Source organism: Pogonomyrmex barbatus, unplaced genomic scaffold, assembly GCF_055798465.1.
Source record: "Pogonomyrmex barbatus isolate J1 unplaced genomic scaffold, ASM5579846v1 scaffold9, whole genome shotgun sequence".
Classification (NCBI taxonomy): domain Eukaryota; kingdom Metazoa; phylum Arthropoda; class Insecta; order Hymenoptera; family Formicidae; genus Pogonomyrmex; species Pogonomyrmex barbatus.
Window position 1 is genome coordinate 196,540 of NW_028297193.1, and position 14,902 is coordinate 211,441.

A 14,902-nucleotide genomic window follows, 5' to 3' on the forward strand; every position below is an offset into this window, starting at 1 on the left:
TTTGGGGGAAAATCAAGCTCTCTTTTGTGTACTATACCACATATGTGCACTGGCGATCCATACGCATAATACTGCTAACTTACCGTTGCAAACCTGCTTTATCCTTTCGTCCCGAGTAACAATATTTTACCTATCGCGCGCGTGTGATGTAGTCGCTCGAATGACATATAGGTACATCACGCGCGTGTGTGAACGTTGGATATGCGTGCAGCGAACAATAAGCAATCAGAGCTTTTTCAACGTCCAGGCGTTACGAACGGCGGGTTTCGCCAGGCTCTGTGCGACGAATAGATTTTCTGTCTCCTTTCGAATTTGCGATAGTACAGCTTAACCCATGCCTCGGATGCAGGATTGTCTTGGATCCAACATTCTTGACGATCAAAGGATTAGTCGGCGGATTACTCCGGCGTTTAATCCTTTTCGTACTATGCACTACTATAATGTATGATTTCTCTCTAATGCCAATATTCATAATTCGTTTTTATAACAAAATTTTAAATAATGCCTTAAAATGCTAATATGTGATTGATTTATGGATGATATCGCTCCCTCTTTCTCTCTTTTTTTCAAATTTGTATTTAAGATAGTCTTAAATAAAAAAAAAACTTATAAATATCGGTTTAAATAACTTTTTAGGGCAAAATTCCACTATAGTGGTTCTCTCTTTTATTTCGTATTGAAAGAGAAATTAGATTATATACATTATAAATAAATAATCTCTTAAATCTATTAACTAAAATCTATTAACTTTATTACTTTAGATTATCATTAATTCATGGTCACAGCAAAATTATGTTTTCAGCTCTGTGTTTAATTTAGTCACAATGTAAAGTTTAATATTTGGCAAACGAGCTACTCGAAGGAAGAAATATTTAAATGTTATATTGCTTGTCTTATATTAAAACACACACACACACACACACACACACACACACAAGTAGGAGCATCTATTTGATAAAATATTAAAATAATATTAAAATATTAGATAACAAAATGAAAATAAGATCACATGATTGCTCACATGTTCGACGGATAATTGAAAAAAAATGGAAAGAGGAAAGTGTTGCAAAAACTATTATATATAAAAATCGCTTCGAGGAATTAAATCGGTCGAAATATGCAATGCAAATTTGGAAATTTTTCAGAATGAATAATATATTTATAAATCGATTTATAAATATTCTTCTTCCCGTTATTTTAATGTATTCTTTGTAATAGAGATTTGAAAAGGAAAGGATCTGAACTCGAAGATTAGCACAGAATAAATCTTTTCCGAAAGCATCATCGTGATCTGTAACTCTTGCGAACATCTGTAGAATTACAACGATGGAGTGTATTATTTCGTCAAGATACTCGGTAGCTAGTTGACACTTTTTTTTCTTCTTATATCATCATAAATAAGTTCATTACATATTCACAGTTGAATGGAATGAGAAGCAAGAAGGAAAAACGCTTTTTCTTAAATCATAATCAACAACGACGTGACGATTAGCTTCGATCGATAGCATGTAGCTGAAAAAGATTTAATCGAGACTTCTCACAGGATTCAGTCGAATCGATGACCTTTCCTCCCCCTTTTATTTTTTTCTCTTTCCTCTCACATTTCTTTTTCTTTCCTTCCTCCCCTCTCTCTCTCTCTCTCTCTCTCTCTCTCTCTCTCTCTCCTTACCTTCTCGTCTCCATCCGTTGTTTACGCCGCTTTCTCTCAGCATCTCCTGTAGGGGTTGAAATTTTTTCTCCTTCTTGAATATCTCCCTCGTCCTTCGTCGTTCTATCTGTTTTACTTTGTCATACGTACCCATCGCAAATTCCGCTAACTTATGCGTTACATCTGCGATCGGCAGCGGCTGCACGTTGGAAGAATAGTGTAATTGGCGAAGGTATCGTCTATAAAGGCGAGACACACACGAAGAAACGAATGATGATCCCGTTTAGAAAGTTGCAGAGATGGGAGAGGAGTTGCGTCCCTGTATGTCTGTAAACTTACGATTATCGGGTCATCGTCACCAGTGGTTCTTTGATCTCTTCGTGGACTTTTCGTGAACTCCTTGTCATTCTTGGGCAATTTGTAAATACAATCGATCAAGTTCCGTAGCGAATAAACCATTACTCCATTACTACTACCATTAGCGTAGTATTTGAAGATAATCTATCGCGATGAAAAACGTTACGAAATTCATCTATATATAAAAAACGCATTTGAATATTATTCTTTGATGGTACGTGCAGCATATGTCTTGAAGAAATTTCTAATTAAATTTTATGATTTTATTTTATACCGTCGTACGTAGTCGTAATTATCTTACTTTTGTATATAATTTTTCCAACTGCAAAATATTTTAGTTATTTTTAACTTTAAATTTATTTATCTTCTTTATTACGGCAATTTTTTATTTGCTTTATTTGTAATTTATTAATTATGAAATCCTTGGTTTGAGAACCTCGTGACGACGGGTATTACGTAAGTAGCTTCCCGTAACGGCGCGGCGGACTATGCATCGATCGAAAACGACGTCGCGCGTTACGTGTGCCGTAATATACGCGTAGCACGTGGCGAACGGTGCGGAGCTAGGGATGTTTGATTTTAAATTGAGTTTTTAGAGAATCGGTTATTTTAATAGGGAATCGATTTTCGATTTTTTTTTTTTTTTTTTTTTTTTTTTTTTTTTTTTTTCATTAATGACATCAAATTAGATTACGCGTTGAAACTTGTATTTTGCAAATTAAACATTAGGATTCAACAAATTAGAACAGAACGGACTAAGATTATAAGGTTATTTGATCAGACAAATTCTAACAATCTAACAAAATTCTTTCAATCGCAATTCTCAATTTCCAATGCATTGTTTAACACGGATTTAAAACTAGTATTCATAATTCATTCTTATTTCAAGACGGTCTTAATGAGTGCACCCAATCGCCCATTATGCATAATATATCATCTTAATGAATAATGATTTTAATTGAGAGAGAAAAAGAGAGAAAGAAATTGATTAATATAACATGACACACGCATTAGACTTTTATCGATAAAGAATTCTATTTTATAAATACTATATACTTATTCTGAGCCGATTTTTTCCAAGAGATCGATTTTTGTGCAATTTTTCCAGTAAATTGATTCTATTTATTTTAATTCGAAAATCGAGACAAAATCGATCTTTATGTTATATTATGTTATATGTGTCGAATCGAACATGGAGTCTCAGTATGGAGTTATACCTGTTAGCGGTTCGGCGCGACGTGGCACGTGTAATATACACGTACACGTATAACGTATGCGTATGCGTATGCGTATGCGTATGCGTATGCAACTCTTTCTCGCAGGTATGCGTACGCGCGGCGGGAACGCGCTGGCCGCGTGCACTTAGCATCTATCGTCTCGCACACACTCGCACGATGAGGGGAATAACGATAAAGACAGACCTTGTATCCCGTGTGGTACACCGTCGACACCACCCTTGGCACGCGCCACTCTCACAATGGAATACGGCCATCTGTACTCTTTCTCACAGAAAAATCAAAGTCGATGGGCAGCATTACCGCCGCGCCGTCGCTCTCACCTCGCTTCCACCTCGCTCCTCGCCTCGCCTCACCTTGTCTCGTCTCGCGCGACTTGCGAGACCAGTGCTCGATATATTGATTTCGGTACTTCACCACTTCGTCACCAACATCCCACATGTATTCGCACGCGTATGCTCGCGCGCACATATCCGTATAAACGTGTAAATGTCTTTCTGTATGAAATATGAGGCTCATCCCCGGGTATATTCCTTCCTGACAAACGAGTTACGGGGATTAATAGTTTGGAAAGAATATCGATTATTGATGAGTAATATGGCTGAATCTTTAATAACGACCGTTGAATATTTAATTATAAAAGATGGAGCTGTATTTAGTACTTAATGCTAAATGTAGTTTTGTTGTCATATGAATCTTGTGTTAATGATTTTTTTTTTTTCTTTTTTTAGAAAAGAGAAAGATAAGATATACAAAGTGAAACTTATTGTTGTCACGCTTTTAAAAAGATTTTTTAAAAGAAAAAACATAATGAGAATACAATTAGATATAATTATGATTATAAAAATATGAAACTAAATTATATAATAAAATTAAGAGGTGTAAGGGTCTGTAGTATAAGGATCCGCGAACAATTTCGCGTCGTGTTTTGGCAGACACGGTTAAAATCCAAATAAGAGAGATCACAGCGGATTCTGGGTCGTGCGATGTCGATATCGAGGCGCGAGGAAACGCGAGGATCGGTAAAAAGCTGTTCCATGTGTGCCGTGCAATAAATTGCGCAAAGGGTAGGTAACTCGCGACGGGGTAACGACTGGGAGAGAGCCCACTGGGGGGGGAGCGAAACGTTGAAGGTGCACGATCTGGCAGCTGTCTGCAAGGGGGTCTGCGACCCCCGATTCACTGGTTTCACGGCGGAAAGCAGCTGAACTACCCCCATGCGTCCGTCTACTACTGGTATGAACCGTCGCACGCACGTTCTTTGCTTTTTGGCGAATCTTGCGTAACGCATGCGGCGCATAACGTTACTACTCATATATGTCCATCCAGAGCAGAACTACTGATGGGAGGAAGGGGGGGGACAGGGTATCCCGACTTCTTCCTTAAGTAAGAGTAGGAGTACACTTTTCTCTCGCTCTTTCTCTCGAACAATCGTATGTGCGAAAGAACCACCCCTTGTGGGTACCTCAAAGAAATTCAGGGGTATGATAAAGTCACACGACAGCTGATCCCAAGGATATAAGTCAATAAGTACGTTGGATTCCGAGATGCTGTATCGAATCTAGGGGAGGGAGACTCGAGAAATGATTATCGAGAAACGATCGGTGTTTGCATGCTCCATGTGTCTTCTCTTGTCTTTTTCTCCTTTTCCCTTCCTATTTCCACACGCACACCTACACATATATCCATACAAAATATGCACTTTTTTTATTAATTTATATCTATCATGTCTTCTTTGTACACGGATTTATTTTTTTCACGTTTAGAATATTTTAGAAAAAGTTTCGAACACATGACACGTGCAAACAATTACCTAGCCTATAACGTTAAAGAGGGCGTATATGGTCTAGCGAAGGAATTTTTTAAATGTCCATTAGTTTTCCAGCTTTCTAGGAAATAATAAGTTTTCTATTTTTAATTCTTTCTATCACTCTCTCTTTGGACCATTGACTTATTTATAAATATCATATAGATTTTGTAATGTTTAAATCGTATATTCGGATGAAATAAAAAAATAAAAGTTTTGCGAAATTTTATAAAAAATATATAAATGCAATTTGAAGATAAAGATTCTTTATCTGCATACAATCTGTCAAAAGAGTAGACATCATACTGATGGTCTGCATATTGATCCGGTGTCTATTGTCTATTGTCATACTAGTATTGTATTCAATTTGTTTATTTCTTATTAAATTAACAACAATGCCGCAAAACTCTATGCATTAAAGATACAATGGAATAGGCATGCAGCGTACATATGGGACATTTCAATAAAGAGAATGCCATATGAACGTGTTCAAATTTCCGTAAAAATATTTTTCCATACTATTCTCAAAATTTTAAAACCCTCTATAAATTGCGATTAAAAAATTATTTGTTTGTAATCATTAAAAGATTTATAGTTGAAAAAAATATCTTATTTATATGCGTGTCTTTATTTACGTAGTGTATTATACATGCCTATATGTTTATGCTAGATAATAATAATAATAATAATATATACGCAATCCGCGATAATTAATACTGATTAATACTGATACTAAGAAAGATAAAAAAAATGTGTAACTACGTTTGTCGGACTTCCTTAAATCAATGGCAATAATTAATATATACCATCTTTTTTTCATTTCTTCATATCTTATTGGATCTACGTATGCATATGAAGTTCTTAAGAGTTATTGATTATCTTTAATAAAATTTTTTTACAACTAGCAGTTGTGAAGTAACATATCAACTGTTTACTTATCAGATTAATCGATCTCGACCAAATTTAATGAAAAAAAGAAAACATTTTCTTTGCCGACGGGATACTTTACGGACATTGCTGACGGATATATTTTCCCTTTTATATATATAATTTATTTTGTGTATCACTCCCATTCTCAGCGGAATGAATTAATAATAAACATTTAATTTTATTAGAAGACATATAACTGCGATGTCATTTCATAATTTTTCTTTGAATACAACAGACGTTATAGTCTTGTGAGAGACATAATCATGTAAAATTATAATTATTCATAGTGCACAGCCTGTAATATCAAATATTATTCATTATTAAAATATCAATTAATTTATGGTAAATTTTTATTTTTATTTTTCTTAATTAACATTATTTTTAGTCGTCCCCCCCTTTCTACTAGATACATCTTTTTTGACATCATAACTTGATACACATGACGATCTAATAATTTCATAATGTTAAAGTGGCTTAAAAATTTTGAAAAAGATTTATGCATTATTTTTGTTAATTAAGTTATTTAATTAATTATAATACACAACATCTTGATCAATTGAAATTTAAAAAAAGTCTTTTTTGAGATTTCTTAATAATTTTGAAGGTTCTTGATAGTTCGAACACAAAATATATCCATATATTTAATATGAAATATTAAACTTTTTTCATTTAAATAATGCTCGCATCTGTGATTTTAATTAAAGTTTTGAAAATACAAATCGATGAACACATATTGATTTCGAATAAAATAGATTTGAAGTTATTGTGATTTGATTAGAAGAAAGCGGTGAGTAACAATAATTACAGAAAAATTTTTCAACGTACAGGATCTATTTTTGGATTATGAGAAGCGAAGTATTTAAACAATTTTTTAAATTTATTCAGTTTACTTTTTTTAATTAATTTCTTTCATGATACATGATACGTATTTTCAGCACTTGAATTAAAATATCGATGACAAGTCAGGTTTGCAAACATTTGAAAAAAATTGATATGAACTTTAATTTTTTCTATTTCACAATATATTTTTTCGAGATTCTTAAAAAGCTAGTTGAAATTGTTGATGTATTGGAATCTTCAATTAATTCATATATCCTGTGCAACAGTGATGCTGAGAGCAATGAATCTTGTGACAAATCTGACAAATTGATGAATGGACATTAGGATGATCTTGGATAGAAAGCTTTTCTCTTTCATTATTGATATTTTAATGAAAATCTATATTTTCTAAAAGATTCTGTCATAGTCATTTTAAATGGTCTTAATTATATGAGCTCAGATATAAGAGATATAATAATAAAATAGCACAATATATCATATTTGCTAGCATTATATGCATATCTATAAAAGAACATGAGATCATGGGATTTTTTTTTCAATAAAAATCCTATGGCAGAAGCGAAGCCTTGCGAAAATATTTCATATATTCTTAGCGACAAAGCAACTCTGGAGGAGAACAAGGTCGAAAACTATGAATATGCAAGAATGCCTTTCAGTTCTATCGCTCGTAGAGCAAAAAAAAAATCATTTTTTGTTTTGATGATAATATTCTTTGAAATAGTTGACATTTTTTTCAAATGTTATTTTCACTGACTACGTGTTTTTGTATAATTACATTCTAAGTTTCATGATTTTAATGCGTTCATTATTTCAAAGTGGACAGGAAATAGGAGTAATTATTCAAGTTTTTCATATACGAACTCCTGTCACAATTTATCACAATTTAATTAATGATTAACAAAAAATTCGCAAATAGACGTACGTCTATGTAAGAAAATAGTTTAGCGTTACGCGCATTCACGATTACTAGGAGCGCATTGAAATATCTGGAAGTGTACATACATTATAAGCGGACATTCCTATTTGTAGAACCTGTAGATCTATTTGTTTACACTTTTAAATATATACATATTGTATATAATTACAATATTTTATAATAACAAACGATGGCTATGACGGATTGTTAAAATTATTGAGAAGGGCATACCGATAAGCCCGAATCGGCATTCTTTCACACGGGGAAAAAGGAACTATGCGAGTGCTACCGGGAATTGAGGGCGGGCGATCAAACGAGGATCCAACGTATACGTGTGTGGATGACGTACACACACACACACACACACACACACACACACACACACACACACACACACACACACACACACACACACGTACGTACGTACGTGCACTTGCGCGCGGAAATTCGACGATGCATGTACGCGAACTCTCTCCGGTGGCCCCCCACAGCGGTCGATCGCCCTCCAAAGAAATTACCGTACTCCCCTACACCGACGATGCCCTTAAGGGCCCGTCCCTAACTACCATTGGCGGCAACTTATCCCCTACCTTCGTACCGCACCCCACTATCCGACATATAAAACGCGTATCTGACCGCGTAGCGCACAGTTCGATGCTGTCCGCGTCCGAGTCTAGTTGAGACAGTTTTGGTCGGTCGAATGTGTTAATCCATTTATACTAAAAAAAAAAAAGAAAAAAAAACGACTGACGATATAGTTAATTAAATCGTCGAAATGGATATGAAAATGACCTATACGCGATTATTTCAAAACTATAATTCCAAGTATTGTAATGTGAGCGAGAAAAGGTACGTTTGCGTGTTGTGCATAAACGCGTTTTAAACAGTGCAGTGTATTGTCGAGATTCTGTGAAACATTCCAATTGACTGACGCAAATTGCTTTTCATGATAGACACGAATCGATATTAATCTACTTGTACCATTTATTCTTGTTTAGCATTTGGCAAGTAGCAAAGATAAATGATATAATTAAATTCTCATATAGCACAAATTTTGCTGCAATTAAACTGCAAATATGGAACTGTTATATGGATTTGTATCAATTTGTATCTTTTGCTGAAAAGTATCCGACATATCTAGATTTATGTCAACCTGTGTCTGTTGGTGGAAAGCAAATACATATACGAATTGAAGTTAATATTTTTTGGTCATACGTACGGATTGTGGATTGGTTATTTTCGATCGGGCTGATTAGTCTGTAGGATAGACAACTTTCCGAGTTTCAAGAACTCTTCTCTCCTCCCTCCCCGAGGTAACCAATCGGTATATTCGAGAAAATTACAATGAGTGAGATATTGGCTTAATTGGGTGTGATCGATCAAAAATTATAATACAAAATATATATCAAAAAGTGTTTAATATGAACTAGTGAAACAAAGTGTCGTACAAAAAATATATGCCTCGAAAGTAATTGGTGTTATTCCAACATTGTTAATAATAAAATATCTTAAACGACTTATGATATTTGAAAATATTCTACGCATTATAGGATAAGCAGTGAGAATGTGATTTTACTTCACCTTCGGAAACACGGATGACATATCAATGTTTTCCCGCGTATAAATGTATGTGGTGTCGCGCGCATGCGCGATAAAATTCACGTGGTCTAATCTTTCGCGCCAATATTGCGAGTCGTATGATCGTAGCAGAACGATGATTAGGGTTCGGAAAGTTTCGGCTTTGTAAAAGAAGAAAAAGAAATGTCTTTCTATCCACACCAGAGAGTACACTTTTAATTCGAATCTTCTTGCAATCACTCGTCCTTCCGCACAACATTCGCTCTATTCACGAAAATTTACCACGATTAGTCACTTTACACATAATGATGATCTCGATGATTTTCACTTAATGAAGCGGCACTTCTTAGGTTAGGTCACACATTCGATTAAATTATTTTGTTGAGTTATATTTTACAAACACAATATTTGTTTCTTGTGTAATTAATCGATCATGTTCGTTCGTGTGCTTGCAGCTTATTAGCTAAGGACAAGGGTGGTCAAGATATGGAAATTGATGACACATTGGGTTATTGCGGAATGAAGACATTAATTTCACATGAATGGCCGGAAGCAGAGCTCAAGAAGTACGATTATAATAAAGAAAACGCCTCTAGCGGCGGCTCCAGCAATTCATACAACCGCACCCCGCAACGAGTAAGAATATTTTTACTTTTTAAATAGATAAATTTATTTATGTGTATACTCTTGAATAGCATAGGGGATCCTTGTCCATATTTTATTTCAAACATTAAATTCTCGATAAATTTTGCAAATTTCTCTACAGTCCTGAGGTCCTTAGTAAAAAAGTATTTGATAAAATAAACATCCATCGATAACAATTTTTGCGAAAAATTTTTTTTAGTAATGTTGGAGGCTTTACAAACATTAACAACCAATTTGATTGTCAATAAATTGAGTTAACAATAAATTAATTTAATTATTTATGTGAAGAGAGATATTTTAATTTTAGCAAAGGAATAAAATCAGAATAGTATTACATAATTAGAGAATGAGATGGAGTGAGATGAGAATAAAACAATGTAACAATGTAATGTTTGTAACAAGACATATCTGTATATGTATATATATACTTATAATTTAATATGGAATATTTAATCTCTAACAATTTTTTGCGATGTTTCTCTCGCGGTGTGTGATTTATCTTATCGTTCAAAAGCTGGTCTTAGAACTAAGGCCAAGCTGTGATATCGACCGATGTATCTCGCTTTCAAATTTGAAACTTAGTTATTCAAGGGCATCTGTGATCGCGAGATTGGGAGATTTTTACACATTCCATACATATTCAATTCAATTCTGGAAGACGTATGTTGTAGACGTATTCCAAAAATATTTCCAAAAATAGATAACGTTCTTTTTCGATAATGTCCTCTAAACTTGAACGACAAGAACTCACGTGCCGAATACGCAATCGTGCAGCTGCCGTTTATCACCAGCGAGATTGATTTTAAAGATGGTAGGAGTGACGTGTGACTTAATGCTTAGAATGTCCGATAGCAATTGACGATACTGGGTTCAAACCCGATCTTCATTCCCTGCGATTTACGAGATCTTAAATCGCGCAATTTTTTTTTTTTTTTTTTAGCAATTTTTGAGCAAAACTCGAATTAAAAGTCGAAAAATAAATAGTTTGAAAAAAAAGGTCTTTTATCCCGGAGGACGCTATCTACTGAACTTACAATTCATAAATTGTGATGCCGTAATCCATAAGTGGATTGGAAATTCGTAAGGGGACAAAATTCAATTCATTCATTTAACGGTGATGATTTACATCGACCGATTGCAGATAACAGATCGCTTTACCACCGGAAAAGAAGAATAACAGGGAAATTATCTCCTCTTGCATTATTCCGCACATCGGTCTTTGATTTTTTTTCATAATACATGCGACACCTTGCGCATTCGATAATGACCTGTGTCAGTTCGATTGGTGGCTACCTGCTGTGCATTTACCTGCACCTTTTCTTTTCTCATTCGCTTTTGAGCAGTGATCGCATCTAGTGACCTGCTACCACGTGCTTCCGTCCTTCTTTCCGGCCTTCTAATAATCGATAAAAATCACCGGAAACAGATTTTTCTTGTAACGGCCATTAGTTCAGCTTTTATTTAATTATTATACGAGTTGATAAAATGTTGAGGATTTTTTTTTTGTGTGTTTCATCAAGTTTACGCTGAAAAAGCCAGTTTTAGATCACTAAATCAGATCGTCAATAGTTTGATTTATTTGTAAGATACATCACGCCTTACTGGATTAGATTTTTGTATTAAAAAATTCATAAAAGATTTTGTATACCAGACGAAAATGCAAATACATGGGTATTTGCTCATAAATTGAACTGCATCCAATATGTACAGTCGTGCCAAGCTGTGAAATGTCACAAATGGACATCTCTTGTAGCTAAATGATGTCGCTAGATGAAAGAATTTTTGAGCATTTCCTAAAGATTGATACTTATGCTGTAATTAACTAATTATTTCTCAAGCCTCTTTCTTTTTATTGTTGTTTAATTTTCTTTAATTCTGTTTACCACTTAATAACCACTTCTACTCATTTAGAGATCAATCAGTTGTGTCGTATCTCCTAATTCGTCGAGAATAGGATTCATATAGCAATTTTTCTTAAAATAGTTGGAACATTTAGATTCGAACTTTGTGAAACATCTTATATTTATTTTTGTAAATCTTTGTTTTTATATGTTCCTTCTAAAAAATTTCGTCTTCCTTTCAAAAAATTATAATGATTTTGTTGCTTATCGTCGTATTTTTTTTCCTGTTTAGACGCGCTGTAGGAAAGTGCGACATCCTTTGGAAAATTATGAGGAGAACAGCCAAGACAGCGGCCATGGGTCGAGTCCTGTCAGCGACAAGGAAGAGAAGCGGCTTGAAGATTATGTCACTTTCGCAACTGTATCGCCTCATTGTCATTTACAATACAACACATTCTTGGGAAAACAATTCGCTTCAGCTTCTCTCTATCACCCGAGTAAAAAAAACTCGATCACCGCTGAGGATAAGATCTTCCTGCGTAGTCTATCATCAGGATACGAGAGTATGGACGACGGGCTCACGAACGAGCTCATCGATATGGAGACCATGGATGAAGAGACACAACTACCGACCGGTATTTCGAAGCTACTATCCGGTGACATAGTCGCGCCCGAGACATCAACAGATTATGACGTTTCGCCGACTTCCAATTTTTCTCGAAGTATGTCACCTAAAATCAAAATGTGGTTATCGCTGAACGGAAAATACAGGCGGAACATCAAGACAGTATCGTCGCCATTGTTGAAATCGCCAACGCAGACGAGATCACCGTTGATGACAAAGTCGCCATCGTTATCGAAAATCCGTACCTGTCTGTTTCGTTCACCAACGGCTGCCTGTTCGACTAGAACGATGATGAGGACGTGCAGCTATGATACCACAACGAACTATTACACTTCACCAAATTTTGCCAGGTCGTACAAACGGCCATCAGAAGATTTGCTGGAGAATGATACATCGATATTAAAACGATCACGAAAATCTAATAGTTTGTATCTGGACACAACTCCCGTATCGGCGAGGCACTTTAGTGTTTTGCGTCCAAAACCCTCTCTGCAGAGAAGTTTATCCGAAACTGAAACACATGCGAATATCAAATGGGCAGTTCATCGCAGCGTCACTGACACCGATCTCATCGGCGACTTCAGCAAGCCGTGTATACTGCCACTTACGATAAGTCAACACTCGGATCTGAAGACCATTACATCTGAAACGTTGGCGGCGCTCTTACGAGGCGAGTTCACCGATCGTATTAGCTCCTATAAAATCATCGATTGCCGATATCCATACGAGTACGAGGGAGGCCATATCGAGGGAGCGTTAAATCTCTATAGCATAGATCTCATCAAGCAGAACATGCTTGATCACCTGAATTGCACTGTGCCCAGGATTCAATCCGATACCGACAAGCGCGACATACTCGTGTTTCACTGTGAATTCTCTCAGGAACGTGGGCCGAATCTCTCGAGGACACTGCGCAGGCTGGATCGCACGTGTAACAAGGAGTACTACCCGGCGTTGTACTATCCGGAAATTTATCTTCTGCAAGGAGGCTACAAAAAATTTTACAGCGAGCAAAAGGAATTCTGTTCGCCGCAGGATTACAAATCGATGAAGCATCCCAATCACGAGGAGGAATGTCGATTTTTTCGCAACAAGAGCAAAAGTTGGCAGGGAGACAAGTCCAAAGGGATTAGCCAGACAGTGCGAGTAAACCTCGAGCATTTAGATTTTTGAACGGACATTTGTTGTTTTTTATCTGTATTTGATCTAATTTAAGTTTCCTTAATCCCTATCGTACTAGTCGCGAATCGTTAGACGTTGAACGTTCTCAGATACGGTCGGGACATAAAACACGCGCACGCCATGCGCGTCACTAAAGTGCAAACGGCGTAAAGAGACTACTCGTTCTATTAATTTTTTTCTTTTTTTTTTCTTTTTTTTTTTCTTTTTTTTTTTTTCTTTAATTTTCAGTCGTTCTTTGCGCTAACAATATGACTGACTCGATGAATTTTCTGCGAGTGTCTTGTACATGGTGTAAAATGTAGATGTAAATGTCATTCGAGCATTTTTAGATTCCAATCGATCTTAATACTTAATACTTAAAAAGAGTGATTTAACAAGATCGACGATCAATCAAGATCGATTAGAATTTGTGTTTAGATCTTCGATAATAATAACTTAGGCTATGGTGATACATCGTTGCGGCCTGCTACATACTTCCTACCAAGATTCAAATTTGTACATAAAAATTACAGAATCATATATTTCTCAGGTCATTCTGTAATTAAGGACAACAAACAATCAAATAATGCAATATATCCGCGTGTTGACCCGAAGTTATAGCAGGTTAAAAGACCATAATATCGCATTACAAATTTTTTTTTTACGCCATCTCGGGTGGCATCTCATTGTATATAGTAAGACGTACGATTGAGACTTCAATGGCTTAAATCACATCGATCTCTCTCTTTTGCTATTGCTTTGCAAATTTCTTTAAAGCAAATATTTATGGTTGACTTCGCAAATTACATAAAGTGTTACCTATTCGTTGTTGCAATTCGATAAAAATATATTTTTAATATACACACAAAAGATTAATTCTTAAATACTTACGTTGTATCGACACGATCTAATTGACGTTTCTTTCAATTGTACTTTTTCTTATAAAGAAGAATTAAAGAAACAGTCTCGTTCGTGTTTTGAGAAGGATTTAAATTTTATAAGATTTTAGTGTAAAATCTATTCTTTTCTCTTCTAAATTTCTCTTTAAAAAAGAGAATTTTTTGCTACGCAAGTGCTTAAGGATTAATCGATAACGACCAATTAATTCAAATTCTAATATCGAATCAAGCCAAGTGATGCAAGTATTACTAAATGTGCAAATTTTCTTTTTTGTTGTTACATTGTAAAAATTATTTTTACGTTACATAGATAAATATTTACGCCATGCAATACAAATATAATGCATTTTTTTCTTTTCGTATTCCTTTCGTCTATCTGATATCAAATATTTTACACCTCTCTTACATATATGTATATAT

The 14,902-nt window shown here is 35.2% G+C and overlaps 1 protein-coding gene across 4 annotated transcripts in view; it reads left to right on the top strand.

Annotated features, from left to right (window-relative positions):
- The window catches only part of LOC105428961 (M-phase inducer phosphatase), a 49,156-nt gene extending 34,332 nt beyond the window's left edge, over nucleotides 1-14,824 (top strand). Inside the window, exons 1-3 of one of the 4 annotated variants that reach the window (XM_011641588.2) lie at nucleotides 8,164-8,582; nucleotides 9,767-9,947; nucleotides 12,090-14,824. In XM_011641588.2, coding sequence (XP_011639890.2) covers nucleotides 8,509-8,582; nucleotides 9,767-9,947; nucleotides 12,090-13,595 — 1,761 coding nt within the window. In that variant the 5' untranslated portion in view covers nucleotides 8,164-8,508 and the 3' untranslated portion in view covers nucleotides 13,596-14,824. The other 3 variants (XM_089084588.1, XM_089084587.1, XM_011641587.3) reach the window with 3 other exon arrangements.
- The last annotated feature ends 78 nt before the right edge of the window (nucleotides 14,825-14,902 follow it).